The 17,630-nt window shown below is 60.0% G+C and overlaps 1 protein-coding gene across 12 annotated transcripts in view; it reads left to right on the top strand.

The window, feature by feature from the left end:
* Positions 1–17,630, top strand: part of MORN1 (MORN repeat containing 1) — a 51,090-nt gene that overhangs the window by 28,088 nt on the left and 5,372 nt on the right. For 2 of the 12 annotated variants that reach the window (XM_025427440.3, XM_049110507.1), the window contains exons 11-12: positions 9,764–9,918; positions 10,028–10,107. In XM_025427440.3, the coding sequence (XP_025283225.3) occupies positions 9,764–9,918; positions 10,028–10,107 (235 nt within the window). Of the gene's footprint in view, positions 1–168; positions 2,869–9,763; positions 9,919–10,027; positions 10,108–10,429; positions 11,030–11,069; positions 11,564–17,630 lie in introns of those variants that run through there. The other 10 variants (XM_049110508.1, XM_049110504.1, XM_049110505.1 and 7 more) reach the window with 10 other exon arrangements.

Genomic DNA, 17,630 nt, shown 5'->3' with positions numbered 1-17,630 from the left:
CCGGGGGGTGGGGGGACCCAGAAACAGACCCAGGGGGATAAGGAGCTGCTTGGTGGGAAGGAGGTAAGGGGTTTTTTTGTTTTTTTTTTTAATGAAATGGCTTATTCTGTGACTATATGGGGAAGACATCCTTAACTTGTAAGTTTTCCTTATCCGTTATCCTGAAAGAGCAAGAAGTATGGCATTCCATGGCAGCCCCGACGTGTATGGGCAACATAATCAGGGATCTTTCTCTCAGACAAGCGAATGTCTGTATTCTCAAAGCCAAACCATAAACTGTGTCATTCTCATGCTTACCCCTGGCCTGGCACAGTGCCTTCTCGTATGGCTCCCAGATCTTGGCTCTCTTCCTCCTGTCAGACCGTCGCCCAGGACCCTGGAACCCCTTTCAAGCCTGCAGTGAGTCAGGGTCAAGCCAAGAGTCACTGCCTCTGTCTAACCGGGGTGACAGCCACATGTGTTTGAAAGTCTTGGGAGCATATGCTGGGGCAGCCAGCCTGCAGCCGGGACATACGGACAGGCCCCTAAAGTGCAGCCCGGAGGGTTTAGGCCCAGAGAGCAGTCAATACACGCCTGAAATAGATGTGGGCCAGAACATCTTCCAGGTGACCGTCCCTCTTGAAGCTACTTGCTGTGGCCCTGAGCAGGGGGTCCACTGACATTTCTTCCTGCACACAGACTCCAAGCCCAGGGCTTCCCTCTCAATCAGGATCACAGGCGACACTGGACGCCCTCCCGTGACCAAGCAGGTGCTGTGCAAGCAGACAGGAGCGCAGCTAGTGGAAGCCTCATCCCAAGGACATACTTTTGCTCCCCAGAAGCAACCCCCCTCCCCAGTTCCGCGATCCTGAGCTCATGTAAGAGCCTGCTTCTGACAACACAGCAATGGCTTCAACTCCATTGATGTGAACATTTCACATGGACATTCAGAGGCAGAGGATGTCTCCCATGATCGCCAGGGATCCCCATTCCCGTTTCCTCTTCTACTCCATCGACCTTCCCATACCACCTTGTGGCCCCAGAGACCTGCACAGGTGCCAGTCATCATACCCCTGTTCCAGACAGCAGGAAGGGGGAAGTGTAAGAGGTAATGGCCCTTCTCTTCTAAGAAGCATCCCTTCTAAGACACCCACTGTCACTTCTACCTCCTTGGCCAGAACTTGGTCACATGACCACACCAGGCCACAAGGAGACAAGAAATACAACTTGCCAGCCAAGATCAGGCTCTGTTACCCGAGAACAAGGGGAGGATGGGTATATCGAGTCATCGAACCCAACCTCAGCTTACAGCGGAGAGCAAGGCCCTGGGCTTCCTGCCACCTCCAGGGACTGATCAGGCTGAAGGGCCCTTCCTTTACATCTCTCTATGGGAAGTGTGTCCCATGTGTGCAGCCCTGCCATGTCCCTCAACCTCATGCCCCAGTCCATGACAGGACTGTAAGGCAGCGATCCGTGGGTTTGGTAAAACTGAGACTGGTGGTAAAGATGCTTAGTGTGTGAGACCAATGGGAAGTGTGAAGGTGGGGTCCCACAGCACCAGGACCTGAGGAGGGCTGCAGAGGGCCCTGCCCTGTGTCTCTGTCTCAGGGTTCACTCATGGTCGAGAAACAGTGCAGGATCCACCCTGGTCCTGGACAGGTGTCCCCCCTCCCTGACCCAGCGGTGGGTGAAGGCAGGGCCAGGGTCCTGGACACCTGGTTTTCTCTGCAGGCACCCCTCACAGGCCTTTGCTCCTGGAGGTACTGCTGGGTGCAGGCTGGGCCACCAGCAGGAGTCACAGACAGGCCACCTGCCCCTCCCCACCCTGCCCCTCCTGTCTCTGTGAGCCCCACCGGAAGGATGCACCAGTGTAACAGGATGTCCTTGCCCACCTCATGGTCGACTCTGAGCACTTTGGGGTTTCCATTCTCAGCAGCCAGGAGGTTGGGTGCCTGGGAGAGGAAGGAGGAAAGGGGCTGGAGCCACCCTACAGGGAGGCATCGCGGCGGAAATCGGAACAGGCATCATCCACACTTGAAAGCAAGTATCCATGTTTCTACGTGTTCTTGAGCTCATGCGCACATGGCTGGGGTCCACGGAGCACAGTCCCCAGCAGGCCAAGCTACTGTAGGCGCTCAGTGCTCTCTCCCCGCTGTACACTGGATTTCTCCAGCCACGTGCTCCTAGCCCCTCCAGTCACCAGAACGTGGGGCACGTGGACGGGACATGGGCACCCAAGGCAGGGCTCCACCGGCCCTTCCAGTTCATTCCCTCGCCCACACCCCACAGGGACCAGCTGCTCAGCCCGGCCTCACCCGTCCAACCCACAGTTAAGAGAGCGAACCCTCTAAAACCTTAGTTTCCAATCACGCAAATAAGTAAAAGGAAGGGAGAAAATTCTCTTTCCGGAGGCCTCATGTCAGTAACATGTAATTGCCAAAATCAGTGTTTGATTATTTTGTTGATATGAAATATTTCAGTCATTGAATTGTTTTAACTTTCGAACAGACGATTTGCTTTTTGCTGAGAAGAACAGGCGATTTCATGGGCGTGGACGATCGCCAGGTTTTCTAAACCCTATTTTGGTGAAATTACAGCACCCATGTTTCAGTGACAAAGCACATTGATGTTATATTCAAAAAGATTTTTATATTTAGATGTTTAACCTTTTGTAATTCCCACCCACAGCTTTCCATGGTAGCGCCCTTTTCTGTAAATTGCCGTCAGTGGGGTGTCTGCTCACCCCCTGGCAATTTAGGCCCATTGAGTCCTAATGCAGGTGCTGATAATTGCTGCGGGGACATTGTCAGGCAGCGGAGCCCAGGGGCGCAGACAATCCCCCGTAAATTGGATTTGGGAACCTAATAAAGCTGTAGCAGGAGAACCTCAGATTGCATCGGGCTTGCTCTCTCTCTTTCTCTCTCTCTCTCTCTCTCTTTTAAATGCACAAAACCCTCCCAGGAAACGTTTCCAAATGATCTGAGTGGTCCCTCTTTTCCATTCGTTGAATAAATGCTTTTGAGTGTTCATCAGATGGGACCTACGAAGAATCACCCGTAATTTAAAATGATTTTAAAAATCAAGGTGTCCTTTGCTGCTAATCCAATCTTGCCAATAAAAGCGACGGAATGTGTAGCAGAGAACTTCTGGAAATTTCATTGCTGCTTGGGGTGGTAACACACTATAATATTAACTGTCTATGGTTAATGATGACAAGATTAGCTAGCATGAAAGACCCGTATTTTTAAAGGGAAATTTGTGCTGTAGGTTTCTCATCGAGGAATCCTACCAGGTAGAGGGAATGTCCCCAACAAGTACAGACAGATTCTGTGGTACCTCCAGGGCCAGCGCAGGAGGACCAATGGGATGAATTCAAACGTCTGCCTGAAACCACACATCCGAGGGATGGGCGGCCACAGGACCTGCAACCGCAGCCCCCTCCCCAGCAGCTCCCCAGTCCCTGTCCTTCCTGCAACCTCCTGCCTGGTCTGGGGCCTGGGCTCAGCCACAGGGTAGGCACCCGAGGGCCACGCCCAGGGCCCCAAGAGCAGATCTGTGGGGTACCCTGGAGAGAAAAGAGGGCGGCAGACAGGCCCGGACATTCATCAGGCTGTGCTAGTGCCGAGCTCTCGCAGGGTAGCAAGCCCATGCCCCTGTAGAAGTGCCTTGGGATGGCTGCTCCTGGGGGAGCAAACTCGGCTCCAGAACTGGGTGCAGAAGTGCCTCCTGCAGTACAGAGCCTGCTCAGACTTCTCTCTCACCCTGGCTGTGGCCTCAGAGGCCTATCCCAGGGGACCCAGGGGGTGGTCCCCAAGGCAGTCTCCATGCTCACACCACAGGGGCGAGGTGGGCCCCTTCCCCATGACCTGGGGGATTTAGGCAGTCCACTGGACAAGCCCAGGCCAGGCAGGGACGGAGACTTCATTGTGTCCTGATCTGCCTCAGGTTTAGCCACGAAGGGGAGGGGACACATCCCACCTGGCCAGCTGCCCCTGTGCGGCTCTCCTTCCTCCTAGGACCTACCAGCAGGGGCTCCTGGTTTGTGATGGTCAGAGCCCTATTTGCCCTTCTGGGCTACTGCTGTGTCTCACCCTGAGTCTGGAGCCTCTGGCCTTCTTCTTGTCACCATATTGCTGCCTGTGACTCTCTGTCCACAGGGCACAGGTACAGTGCTCGGGTCAGGCCCTGCCCCAGCCGGTAGGGGCATGCGCAGGAGACTCAGGAGGGCAAGAACCTTGACCTGGGGAAGGTTCCGAGAAGGGGCCTGTTTGGGGTTGCTGCTGTCCTGGGCAGTGGTGGGTGGGCAGGCCCCCATGCTGGGCAGAGTCGGCCGGATGAGCGGCTGGGGATCTGTCCTGGGACTGAGGGGATGGGCCAGGTGTGCACATTCATGTGGGAGCCCACATGCCAGATGAGTCCTCGCCCCACTGAGTGTGTATCATGAGGCGACCCATAGGAATGTTTCTGTGTGTGCCCTTATGTGCAGACTGTGTGCACCTATGTGCATGTTTCCCATGTAGGGTGCATGTGCAAGTGTGTGCTCACACCCCGGTCATGTGACTGGAGGCCGTAGACCCAGCTACCTCCTTCTGGTACAGGCCGCTGGCCCATGGTTCTCTCTCTCCCGGGCCGCTCAGCAGCTCCTATTCTGCTCCTAGAGACACGACAGGTACCCTCATTCTTTCCCAGAAGGATGCACGCAGGGAGCTCTCTTTTGCTAGAAGCACAGCCTCAGCCACAGGCCAACTCCATCCCTCTCAGAAGGCAAGGCGTGCTGCCAAGTCAGGAGACCTCCGACCTCTGGGCCAGCCCCAGCGAAGGGCCCCGCACCACCTGCTGACCGCCTGCAGGCAGCCCTTCGTGGCCTCGAGGCCTCTGCGCAGACCTGTCCTGAGAGCCCCCGGGGGCTGAGGTGCACAGAGCTACCCTCGGCCAGCCCTCCCAGGACACACACCGTCCAGGTGGCCCAAGGGCTACAGGGGAAGCTTCTGAGTAAGTACACAGCTCGCCACCTGCGAGGAGTGCCTCACGCAGCCACCCACACCAGCACATCCTGAGGTCAGCTGCAGTGCCTAGACCCTGCATCCCAGGGCCGTGCCTAGGGCCTGGTCGCCTGCTCCACCCTGCTCCTCGCCCAGATGGGCTGCTGCTTTCTGGATGAGCTGCCTCTGCAAGATGAGAAGCAGCCCCTTGCGGGGGGTCACCCTGTGTGGTGGCAGGCTGCCCGCCTCAGTCCTCTGGGGCTGGTGTCTCCATCGGTCGTCCCAGGGGTGGGCCAGCCTCACCCTGGCCCCTTGGTACAAATAGCCTGGCCAGGGGACCTTCTAGAGGTGAGGAGTAGGGGGATGTCCATGATGGGCTCATGGAAGACCCCACATCAGTGCCCCCATCCCGGGGTTGCCAGCAGAATCCCCTCCCCTTCACATCCCGTGTGGCATTCCAGCTCAGTATAGCTCCAGGAGGGAGTCTGGAAACAGTGGCGCACCCCCAGGGTAGCAGGAAGATCTGGGGAGAGAGGATGCTTTAGCCACTTGGCACAGAACTCACGGCCCCCTTCAGAAGAACACCCGCATAGGAGAGGACAGGGCAGTGCGTCCTTTATTTTCTGCACATCCAGAAAGGACTTGGGCCAACAGGGACAGTGGCTTTGTGTCAAGTCCATTTTTCACGCTTCAATAAAGGGAGGGGAAGGCAGGCAGCAGGCTCCCCATGAGTACAGTGCTGTGCCCTCCTGGTGTGTGAGCCGCCGAGCTCCACCCAAGGGGCCCAGGGTCCTGACCTGCTGCCACAGGGCCAGGGGTCCTGAACACCTGCGTCCCGCCCTCCCTGCCCCCGCCAGCCTGGGCCACACGCTCCCTGCTAGGCTGCTTCTTACACAGGCTCCTTGGGAAATGCTTGAATTTGAAAACCTCTGGATGAAACTATGAACCCAACCCTGCCTCAGGTCTTAGGGCCCCACATGGGGACCATCTGTGTCTGGACTGGCTCCGCGGGCGCCTCCCCCAACCCAGGGTGTAGCCTGCGTGGACATGAGGCAGGGGGAGCGCCACAGGCCCTGCCCCGTGGTCGAGTCAAAGACAACATCTGGAGGTCTGTGGGGCCAGCCCCCACCGTACACATGGACAGGTGGGCAGGGGGCACACGGTGGTGACCTGGGCCATCTGAGAAGGGCCCCAAGGGGCCCCCCCAGCCCTGCCCAGCGCTCACACTGCCTCCTCTCCCTCTGCGTCATGGAGCCCCTCGCCCTGCAGACTGCTTTGCCTTGGGAAGCAACCGGCTCCTTGGCTAATTGAGTCCGCCCTAAAGCCTAATGCAGTGTGTCTGGTCACCTCCACATGAGACGACTCTCGGCCCCTTAGGGCCGATAACTTTTTTTTTTTTTCACTTAAATGAAGAAAACATCCAGCCCGTGGCTGGCTCTCCGCCCGGGCCCACGGCGGCCGTTTGACGGTGCCTGCGTGAGGCTTGTTTGCTCCCGCCGACGCTCCGCCTTTGTCTCCGTGTCCTACACAGGTGATTAGGGAGTCTAATTGAGTTGGCTGTAAAAAGATAATTAATCGGCATTTCCTCCCAGAGAGGTCAAGCGCTGATCTCCCCGCGGCGCAGCCTCCCGTTAAGAGTCGCCCTCACCCCCCCACACCGGTCCCAGAGGCAGCAGTGACCTTTATCTTGCTGATAATTAAAATTGACATAAAGGCTTCGGAAAGAACTCCTGAGAGCTGAAGTCTGGCGTCTAAGGTGGGGGAGCTCCCTTGTGGGCCAGCCAGGCTGGGGAGCACCCCCCAGCGTGGCCGGGACCAGCTCCAGGGCCCCTACAGGCCAAGGCGGGACCCTCAGCCAAGAACGCTGTACCCTCGGGAGCACGAGGGGATCGTGGGACACTCACTTCTCCCGGAGGCTCCCTCGGGACCTGTGGGCCCAAGTGCAGGAGGGCAGTGGGATCCCAGAGAACGTGGTGCTCTGGCCAGGGCTGCGGCTGGGAGTGGGGTTGCGTCTGCCTGTTTTGTGTGCCTGGTGGTGTCTCTGCAGCGTGGCCCCTTATCAGGAGGTGTTCTTACATCCTGTGGGTGGCACCTGCCTGCAAGTCCAACAGGGGGCACACGTGGCCGCCGTGGCAGCAAGGTGAGCAGTGGCAGGGGTAGGCCGCCTGGACACAGCACCTGCAATGATGCCCCAGGGCCAGGATGTAAGCAGAGGCCGGAGGGGCCAAGTGCCCGGAGGCTCATGTGGCAGCAGGGTTGTGAGCTAGGACCAGGGGCAATGAGTAGCAGGGGCAGCCAGACCTGGAGGTGCTGTGGCCACAGGGCTTGGTGCACACTCAGGACCCAGGAGGTCGGGGGTATCTGTGTGCTGGGTGTGAGGCTGGCCCCCACGATGGTGGTCTAGAGGGACATTGTGAAGGGAGGGGCAGAGTCAGGTGTCACCTAGTTGCTGGTAGAGCAAGTGAGATGGGGGGTGGACCTGCAAGAACAGGAATTGGGCCTGGGGGGCTCAGAGCTCCCTGGGGCCAGCGTGCAGGGGTTGAGCTTGGTCAGGCTGGCTTGTGCTCTGTGGACTTCCTGTGAGGGACAGTGCTGTGACCATGCCTGTGGAGGGCAGGCCAGAGGGAGACTTAGGAGCCTGGTGGGGGCAGCGCCAGCAGGAAGTGCTGGAGCCAGTGGGGGTGGGCAGGGAGGGAGGGACTCTGGTGGGTGGTGGCAGGGATGTGTTCTGAAGACCCAGGGCGGTGGGGACAGGGGGGTGAAGGAGCACTGGCTGGAGAGGGAGCCCCAGTCCTGGCCACACACCAGAGGTGCCCATCCTGGGAAGGTGGCAGCAGGTCTGGGTGTCACATCTGAGAATGCTAACAGGGGAGTGAGCCCCACAGGGTCCTGTCCCTTGTGCAGAAAGGGCCCATGTGTGCAGGGAAGGGGCCCCGGTGCCAAATCTAGAAGACCCCCTGCCCCGCACCGCAGACACACAGCTGCTTCGGTTTAGGGCCAATGGCTTTGGGTTTCTCTCACTTTGAACAAGACAAGGTCCCTTTGGTCCTCAGACAGTGGAAGGCGTGGAGGGAGACCTGCACTAGGTCATGGCAGATGTCAAGCCTATGGCTGGAAGATGGGCTTCCACTGAACCGCACCTGGTTGTCCCCTTGCTGCCCTGCCTGTGGGCCCCGCTGAGTTCCGTGACGTTTGTGCCACCAGGCAAAGCATGGAGGTCAGTGTGCAGAGCCCTTGCTCTCTGGACCCCGACTCCTCCTTGCCAAGTGGAGAGGCCCGGAGATTTCTGTGAGGATCTGCCTGCAGCTGCTTGGCCCTGGGCTGAAGGAGATGACACGCTCCAGGCTGGGTGTGCCCGTCCCCTGTCTACCCCCACCCTGAAGACGGCATGTTGCTGTCGGAGGCATATCCGGGACCCACTAGCCTGCGGTCATCTGGCCGGGGGTGCTAGGGTGCAGAGCTGGGGGGCGGGGGGGCAGTCTTCATCATCCAGAGGCAATCAGCTCCACCGAGCCCACTGGAAGCTGTCCGTGCGCTCGGAAATAGAAATTATGCCATCAGCACGCGGCCCCCAGTCATTGCTCAGGACATAAATAGCGTGAGGACAGCAAAAGCTAATGGAGAGAAGGGCATTAGTTAAAGACTGTCCTTGCAGAAGGACAGACTTGACTTCTTATAATGCGCTGTAATGATGAAATGAAGATACCTCTGAGAGAAATAATTCCCTCCCTGTGATTTGGAAATACTTCTGGGGCCTGTCTGCAGAAGCTGGTCTCCAGAGAAGGGACCTTAGTGCCTCCTGTCCTTGGGCCCGTCCAGCGCATGGATGAGGGCCGCCCCGCCCCCCACCGCAGATTCTGTTAGCAGGAGCATCCAGCCCGCCTTGCCTGTCTCTAGCTGTCCCCATGGCCCCATCCAGCCACCTCCCTGAGGTTTGACTAGCTTCTGCCGGTGGCCTCTCCCTGACGGTGTGAACATGGGGCAGGGACTTCAGGACAGAGGTAGATCAAGAGAGCCGGGAGCCCAGCTCCCCAGGATAGTGGACTGCGATGCACGTGTGTTTGGGGCAGTCCTGGTGACCCTGCAGCAATCTCACTAACTCCTCTCAGCCACCAGCTTTCTGTGCATGGGACAGAAGGAGGAGGCAGCCAGGGCCACAGCTACGTCTGCCAGGGGGCAGACCCTGGGGAGGGCATCTCTGGGAGCAAATGCTGGTCCTCCTTACACCTGGGGGTGCCAGGAAAGCAGGAATGATAAAAGCTGGGATGGACACAGAGGCGGTACCTGCTGCAGGGCTGAGCCCAGCCCACTGCCATCCTTAGATGCCAGAGGACTTGGGGGGCTCCTGGAGGCTGTTGCCCCTTTTGAGGGCTGGTGGCTGCCAGTTGTGGCCTGACGCCACCCGTAGCAAGAAGCCATGGAGTGGAAATGTCCTTTTCCAGGCATACAGTGCCAAGTGGAGAGGCCCGGCCCGGCCCGGCCCTGTGTGGGTGCCCAGGACCCTTCCAGCCCCAAAGACTCAGCCTACCGGGCCCTCTGGTGGGTCCCAAAATACACCACACAGAGCCCACTCTGTGTGTACCGGGGCCTGCTGGGGAGTGCCAGGACCATGGTGCCCAGCCATGCACCTGGAGATGGCCATGTGGCCGGTGTGCACTCTGGGCAGCAGGACTCCAGGGCCCCAGGTCAGCGTGGCCACCCGGGGCCCAGGCAGCTCAGCTGCAGAAGCGGTACTTCAGAGGCTCGGAAATCTCGTCTTTGCCTTGCGCCGCTTAAAGGTCTTTCCGTTCTTCACTTTTCAGGAGAAAATTCTTCTCCCTCTTCCTGGGGACGCAAGCCCCAGTGTCCTGAGGACTGCCAGCGAGTGGAACAAGGCTGCGCCCAATTCTCGGACGTCCGCCTGGGGCCCCCACCACCAGGGTACAGCCCTGTCTTCTTCCTCAACGACCCCCGTGAGGTAGGGGCAGGGAGACCCGCCCCGCAGCGCCCCCCCACCGCATGCTGCACAGCCCCAAGGTCCGTACACGGGGGAGCCCCTCTGAGCCCTCCCCCACCACTCCTTCTAGAAAGCAGACGGCAGGCCCAGAGGTGGCCTGGGCCCCGGGAGGACGACGCCCACCATGCAGGACCTGCCAGGAGGTAGCAGGTAGGAGAGGCTCACCGACTCAGGGCGTCTACGGGTTTGGTATAACCTTGCCCCCAGCCGGACTGCAGGTAGGGCCTCCCAGGTGTATGCACTTGGGAGCAGGGACTTCTGTGGCCTAGACAGCAGGGGAGGCCAGGCCGGCTGCTTCACGAGAGCCCAGCCCTGGTCCAGGGTGGCCAGAGCTAGGGCGCTCACTCAGACCCGAGGTGGGCAGAGCCGGGGGGAGGCCTGCTTCAGATGATGGGGCAGCAGGGGGAGTTGTGCCAGTCCTTCCTCCACGGGCTGGCAGGGGCAGAAAGGGACATTGCTCACGTGTGTGCAGAAGCCAGGAGGGGCCCAGAAGGCAAGCAGCGCATTCGTCACCACATGCCAGCCACACACCCGCCACAGGCCGGGGGTCCGTAGCAGCCGGTCCTACAGCAGAGCAGACACACTGGAAGGGCCACAGGCCCCCTGGGGGCCGAGGAGACAGCACTCCGTCAACCTCTCAGCCACACACTCTTTCCAGCCCACTGCCCTGCCAGGAGGAAGGCTGAGGTCCAGAGAAATCTTTCCTGGCATCTGCATGTCCCCTGCCAGGCCCTGTGGCCCAAGGCTCAGGTGGGAGTGAACTCCCTTCCCCCCCAGGCTCCCCCAGCACCTGGGAGCCACCAGCGCCTGCACACACACACCCATCCCCCAGGCCCCTGTGGTCTCCTCTGCTGGTGGAGCCTGGAGCATAGCAGACCTGGGGCTGGAAGCAGAAGTTCCCAACATCGCAACGTGCAGACCCCTAGAGAAGAGTCACCTGCTCTGGAAGGACAGGAGCCCTCGGTCTGGAGACAGGGCAGCACCAGGCCCTGGGCGGGGCAGGGAGGGGCCAGGACTTCCCAGATGCCCGCCTGCCAGCAAGGGTAGGCCCCTGACCGGTGCTGGGGGTCAGGGCCAGCACACCTGGGGTGCACCTCTCTCCACACCGCCAGCTCCGGGCACCGGAGAAGAGCCACGCGCAAGAGCAGAAGCCTGTGGGCACTGACCCAACGACAAAACTCTGGGAAAATCAGAAATTCAGTAGAAATAGGAAGAGGGCCCATGGTGTCCGTCTTGAGCCTCCAGAGCCTGCCGCCGTCCCTGCAATTAGATCGCTCATCGCTGACGCCAGCGGGCGTGGGCTGGGCCGGGACACCCGGAGGCTGGCACGGTGTCGGCAGGCTGACAAGCCTTTGATCCCACTCACGAGGCAGAGCCGGGACGCTCTGTTTCCCGGGGAAGATGCCACCCTTCTGTGTCGTTCTGAGTCACGGTTTGTGAATTAAATATGAGGCCCGCTTTACACAATAACTGGAGAAGCACAGACCTAAAAAAACATTGTCAAGATCCTGCTAAACATGGAGACACCACATTCACCCAGTGTTTCGGTGGCGGGAACGCATGTGAGAGCCAGAAGCGGACACACGTAGGGCAGCGCTGGCCTGATGTCAGGCGGCAATGCTGGCCGGGCTCCTTTCAGCAAACAGAAGGCGCCTCCTGCGGAGGGGGGCTGCTCATACTGGGGGGGTCTGCAGTCCTGGGAGGGAGGGGCTCCCCTGGGTCCTCTTACTGGGGGGGTCGCAGTCCTGGGAAGGCACATTTGCATGTGGGATGCTCCACATCTCTGCGCATGAGCTTTCTGAGCTGGTGACGTGGCCATGATGCACTCCTGCCCCCGTCTGGGGTTCACGGGGGCTGTTGCCCCTCCCCCTGGGAGGCTGAATCTCCGGGTGGCCCAGCTAATGCTTCTGCGCACAGGAAGCCTGGAGAGATGATTTTCATGGAGAGCTCTGGGGGCTCTGGGAGGTCTGGGGGCCCCTGCCCCTGGGTCCCGTTTGCAGGCACAGGTCTGAGCATCGATGTGCAAAGCCCCATGTGGCTGCAGAGCGCACGCTCCCCCGAGCCACCTCCCTTACCCTGGTCACAGGGTCCATGTGGCAAGTCACCTCTCTCAGACCCCACTGCCCCTGGTGCTCTGTGCCCCAAAGCCCCCTATTCCACCTGGGTGTCTCGTGGCCCCCCACCCTCATGCACAGAATGAGGGAGAACATACCCGAGGCCCCCAGCATATGCCCAGTGCCCCCTGCCAGCTCTGCTATGGGAGCATGGCCATCCCGATGTCTCCCACCGGCTCCTTACTCTGGCTTGGGCACCAACTCCCCACACCAGCACCCATACCTGGCTCTTGCCTCCAAAAACCCACCTTCTGGAATCCTAAGAAAATATCCTGTCTAGCAGCCAAGGCTGGGTCAGAGGCCCTGGACTTCACACCAGGTCTGGTTTGCGTTGAGGACCCCCCCACACCGCCAGGTCTGGGGTATGTGGTCAGGGCATTTGCGAGGGCTGGCCTCCACATGCACGTGAATGGGGCCGAGGGAACCAGGTGCTCCCCATGCTCTGTGAAGCCTCCAGCTGCCAGGTCCCGCGTGGGGACTCTTGTTTGAGGACAGACCCATGGGGTGGGGGGAGGAGGGAGGCAGCTCTGGTGGCCTTATGCCCCCAGTGAGCATGCAGCCCCCACCTTCCCCTCCTGACGGGGCTGTGATGCCATTTCCTAGATGCCTTGGCTTCTTGGGAAGGCCACCACACAACCCCACTTTCTGTAACAGGGAACAGGGCCCCATAGGCTCCCATCCTGGGTCCCCCCACCCCAGACCATGTCAGGCCATCCAGGCATCCCAGTCCAAGATTCTGCATTTCTGTCTGTGGGTTTGCAGCTGGCCTCTCAGGCTAGACCTCCCTCCCTGGAGGGAGGGGCCATGGGGGGCAAAGTTTGGAAGGGGGCAGCCCCCAGCCTCCCCCATGGTGACAAAGGGGCCACGCCCAAAACAACCCCAGGGACACAGAGCCCTGGGCCCTGGTACTGCCACCCCCCGACCCCAGGCTCTACCCACTTCCTCTCACAGCCCTGCGACTCCAGAGCTTGGTCTTCACCGACCAAGGTTTCCAAAGTGTTAACAATTTCCGGGGGGCAAGGTGGGGTGTGTCCAGATGGCTTCCACACCCACAACCTCACCACATGCTGCCCCCTCCCAGGGACCAGGGACCAGGGGTGCAAAGTGGCCCCAGGAGTCAGGCCGGGTCCAAGCTCTCCTGCTGGCAGTGGGATGGCGGGACCACTGGGCTGACCACTGGGCTGCTTGCTGCTCTGGGTCTCTAGGTGTCAGACCCCAAGGTCAGGGAGGGTGGGGTGGTGGGGAGTCCAGGTGGCTGCCGTCCCCCCTGGGGTGACCCAAGTGGGGACCAAGGGCAGAAGGCCAGTCCTCAGCCTCAGTCTTGTGGGAGCCTTCTCAGTGGCCAGGTGCTGGCACATAACCTCCCCTGGGGTGGGAGCCACCTCCACGTCCACCGGGGCCGCTGGGAAGGGACAGGCCTCGCGGAGGCTCCTGCCACTGGTCAGCCGTGAGGTGTGGGCCCTTGCCTGCCCGCATCTCCCTGGTGACCCCTCAAAGCCGCAGGAAACCACGCATTTGCTCATCCACTCACTTTGCCCACGGAGCAGCCCATTATTACCATCCAGGAGGCTCACACAATAGAAATGATTGAAAAAGATTAAGAGGGACTCGCCACCCTGTAATTCCGGAGCCTGGCAGAGGTTTTAATTTACATAAGAAGGGTAAAGCGTTCCAGAGGAATCATTTGCCTCTTGCTCAACTCTCGGCTTAATTGTGCACCATCTTCAATGTCTAAGAAGGATCACCTTTGTGCATTTTGGTGATAGAGGGGAGGGGAAGGTAGGTTAGCTGCCAATGGGCTTCCAGCAGCTTCTGCCTTCCAGCGTACATGCCCTGACCATCTGGGTTTTTTTTTTGGGGGGGGGGGCGGGTTTCTGCCCAGGGTAGGGGGCATGCAGGTGCAGCCAGGGGCTAAGGGCCCAGCCTCAGCCCACTTGGGGCCCCTGGCCACACAGACCCCCACCCCAGCCACACCTGGCAGATTCCCAGGCTGGGAGGGCCCTGCATGTGGATGACAGGGGAGGGGCTGGCTGGGGTGTTAAGCGGGGTCCCAGGGTCCCAGAGGGGGTGAGGTCCATCTGACTCCATTTCCCCAGGGAATGGCATGAATCGGGGCCCTGTCTTCTCCACCATCTCCGAGTCTGGGTCCTGAGTCGCTGCCTGTCTGGGGTCGGGTGGGCCTGCTCTAGTCCCCGAGTCCCCAGTGCCAACCAGCTCCCACGGGGTGAGGCAGCACGTGGACCGAGCGCCCCACGGTGTGGACCCAGACTGGGCGGGTGGGCAGATGGCTGCGGGGGTAGCGCATCTACTCCGTTCCTGGGGCAGAGGGCAGCAGCTCCTGGCTGAACCCAGCCAGGAGCCTCAAGGCTGCCTCCCTGTGCCCACGGTGGGGGCATCTCCGGGTCTGCTGCTCGTCCCCGGGACGTGTGTTCCTTGCTGTGTTCCCGCGGAGACATTCCTGGCACATCACGGAGTTTCACAACATGACACAGAGCCCTGTCAGTTCCTGAGTGATGTGAAATTGTGTCAGCTGCAAAAGACGGAGTCGATTTTGGAAATGTGGCTATGAGTTTGCCCAGCCACTCATGAGAATTCCATTGAAACGAGGCATTCCCCCCCTTCAAATCCTAAATGCGTGCTTTGTGGTAGGACAACTTAGCCACCTGCAGCCCCACCTGCCAAGATGCCACCAGGCGGCCAGGCAGTGTGTGAGCACCTTGGGGATGACCTTGCCCATGACTACTCGTTGCCAGCTCAGCACACGGCCAGCCGGAGCCTGATGCGCCCTGGCCGGCACAACCCCTCCCCTGCTCACTCGGAGAAAAATGGGTTTAATTAAGACTTCCGTGATTAGTCATTTAATCAGTCATCAGGCCAACACAGATGGAGCCAATTAATGTTTTTACTTGGATAGAGAGTTGGGGCCAGCAGCCCCTCCTCACAGGGTCACAGGCGACTGCTGAGCACCTGACGCAGGCCCCTATCCCTTCCACCCCACACTCCTCGCCAACCCTGCCCCAGGGGCACAGGTCCTCCTGCCATCCCCCCTCGTCTGCCCTGGGGCCTGTCCTGTGAGACCACCACTGACAGGCTCCACCATGACCTGGAGATGCTCCGACCAGGGGCCTCCAGGGTCAGCAGGGCCCCAAAGAGGACCGGCTCGGGGTGCCCACCCCAGCGGGGGTGCCAGGGTCCAGCCAGGCGGGCCTGGCCAGTGAAGAGCCAGAGCTGGGTGTGAGCCTGGAAGTCCGGCTTGTGCCTCCAGGCCCAGCCCGGAGCCCTTGGAGCATCTCCGCAGGACCTCGGGACAGAGCCTCACCCGGGCCAGGGGTACAGAGAGGCAGCCCGGAGGCTCCGGGCTATGCCCAGCCAGGAGCTGCCGCCTTCTGCCCCAGGGACCGAGTAGATGCGCGACCCTCGCAGCCATAGGCCTGCACTCCGGCTCGGCCACCTCTGGGTCCAGCTCTGGGTATCCCCTGCTCTCTCCCTCCACTCTGTTACCTACTCAGAGCTCAGCCCAGGAGGCTGGGCTATATGCTTTGAACTGAATCTCCAATCACCCAGAGAAACCCCACAAGAGGTCCAGGGTGAAGCCCACAAGCCCCTGCCCCTGTCCTGCACAGGCAGGGCCCTCTGGCCTTTGGGACGCGCTGGCTCTCCACTGGGTTGCGGCCTGCATCACCAGGGAATGTGTCAGGGGTTCTTGGCCAGGGTCTGCTGCAGGGGCGAGAGGACAGGTGGGTTGATCTCACACCTGGGGGTGAGCACTCCCAAAACCAGAGAGCGCCATGTAAAAGGTTCCTGTCACCCCTGCAACGTGCCCCTGGTCGGTGGCCCTTCCCTTGGCCATGGATCTCTCACAGAGTGGGCTCAGCCTCCAGCTCCCCGTCCCGTAGCAGGTGGCTCCTCTCAGTATGTTCCTGGAAGATGAGAGATAGTGATTGAGGACTTTCTCTACTTCCTCAGAAACTTTAGAGATCCAGAAATGAGCCCTGTCTGGTCCAAGCGGGAATAATAAAAGGAAGCAGGTGTGAGGGCCGGGCGGGAACAGCTGGGCTGGTGCTCCGGCTGCCCCAGTCCCCCTCAGTCCCCCTCGGCACAGCGGGGCTGGGAGGGCACAGTCACCACAGCAGCAGATGGAGGATGGAGGCACACATGGCCTAACTCTCACATGCCCACGGCAGGCCATGGGGTGGGTGCCCTCAGTGAGGGACAGGCACTCCCACACAGGAACTGACTGCTTGTGGGGGACAGTCTAAATGGCTTTAGAGCCCCTCAGCCCTTCCCCAAGTCTGGGCTGAGATTTCCTGAAGCTTTTGGTGCCCCCTTCTCTCCTCTTCCTGGGATTGAGCAGTTTTCCTGCCGTGTGCACGGGGGCCTCACTTGCAGGGGCCACCATCCCATCATGAGCTTGGCTGAGCAGAGCCCCACAGCGCAGACCACCTTCTGCAGATAGGGGCTGCACCATCAACGAGGGAAGCCGGGGCTATAATCCCATGGCTATCACTCGGGGCCTGTGGCCCTGAAGCTTCTGCTTCTCAGGGGTCCCTAGGAAGGAGCAATGGTTTCCAACTCGCCCCAGATCCCGGCCACCCCAGCTCCAGCAGTTAACTGACCGTTCTAATTTTGGAACTTTCTTAGGAGCTCTTTGTAGGGGCCCCAGAAAGCCCCAGGGCTCATACCCCATGTGGGCAGGTCAGGAGAGCCTGGGCAGTTTCTCTGCTGGCCACACACCCTGAGGGTGGCACTTCCCCTAATCTGCGCCTTGACTGTCCTTTCCCTAAGCCAGCATGTCCTACTAGTACTTAGTACTTATTACCAGAGGACAGCCATGGTGCCCACGTGACTATAGGCAGAGGCCAGGATCCTGGGCCATGAGCCAGACTGGCCCAGAGGGGGTGCTCACCCCCAACCACGATGCAGGAATGGGTCCCCATGCCCATTGAAGTCTCAGGGGGTCTACACCCCATGCCATGCCCATGTGCCCACTTCACAGCTTGAAAACCAGTGACAACAAGGGTCAGTACCAGGGTTGACCAAACCCTGAGCCTGTGCCCCCAGCCTCCTGCCCCTAAGTGTGGTCTTCAGCCAAGGGGCCTACTCTGCCTACCTGGAAAGCCACCAAGCCCACAGCCCTTCAGGTCCCCTGGTGGATTTGTGGGTAGACAGGCCCAGGTCCCCTGAGCTGCTAGAACCCCTTTTTCCTGACACCCACTATGTGCTTGGCCACATAGTGGCCGATACACACCCCCACCTCCCTCTGTTCGGCTGCCCAGTAAAAGGACAAGCATGGGCCAGGGTGTGGATGGCTGGCTTTGGCTTCTTCTCCAATTATGGCCAGTTCTTCTGCTCTGCCATTTTTTGCCCCAACTCGAGCCATAGAGAGAAGCCCAGAGCTTGCCTGTGGCCCCATGCCCTGTCCAGGCTGCTGTGGGCATCACCTCAGCAAGAATTCTGCTTAGGGTTGGATGTGTCTATGGTCCTTCCAGTGGGACAGAGTTCCCAGGAGCATTCCTGGGGGCTTCATGACTTTCAGTGCAGTCCTGAGGCACACCCGTC

Source organism: Canis lupus, chromosome 5, assembly GCF_003254725.2.
Source record: "Canis lupus dingo isolate Sandy chromosome 5, ASM325472v2, whole genome shotgun sequence".
NCBI lineage: Eukaryota > Metazoa > Chordata > Mammalia > Carnivora > Canidae > Canis > Canis lupus.
The sequence above is the reverse complement of the archived record's forward strand: the minus strand, read 5'-3'. Positions and strand labels throughout refer to the sequence as shown.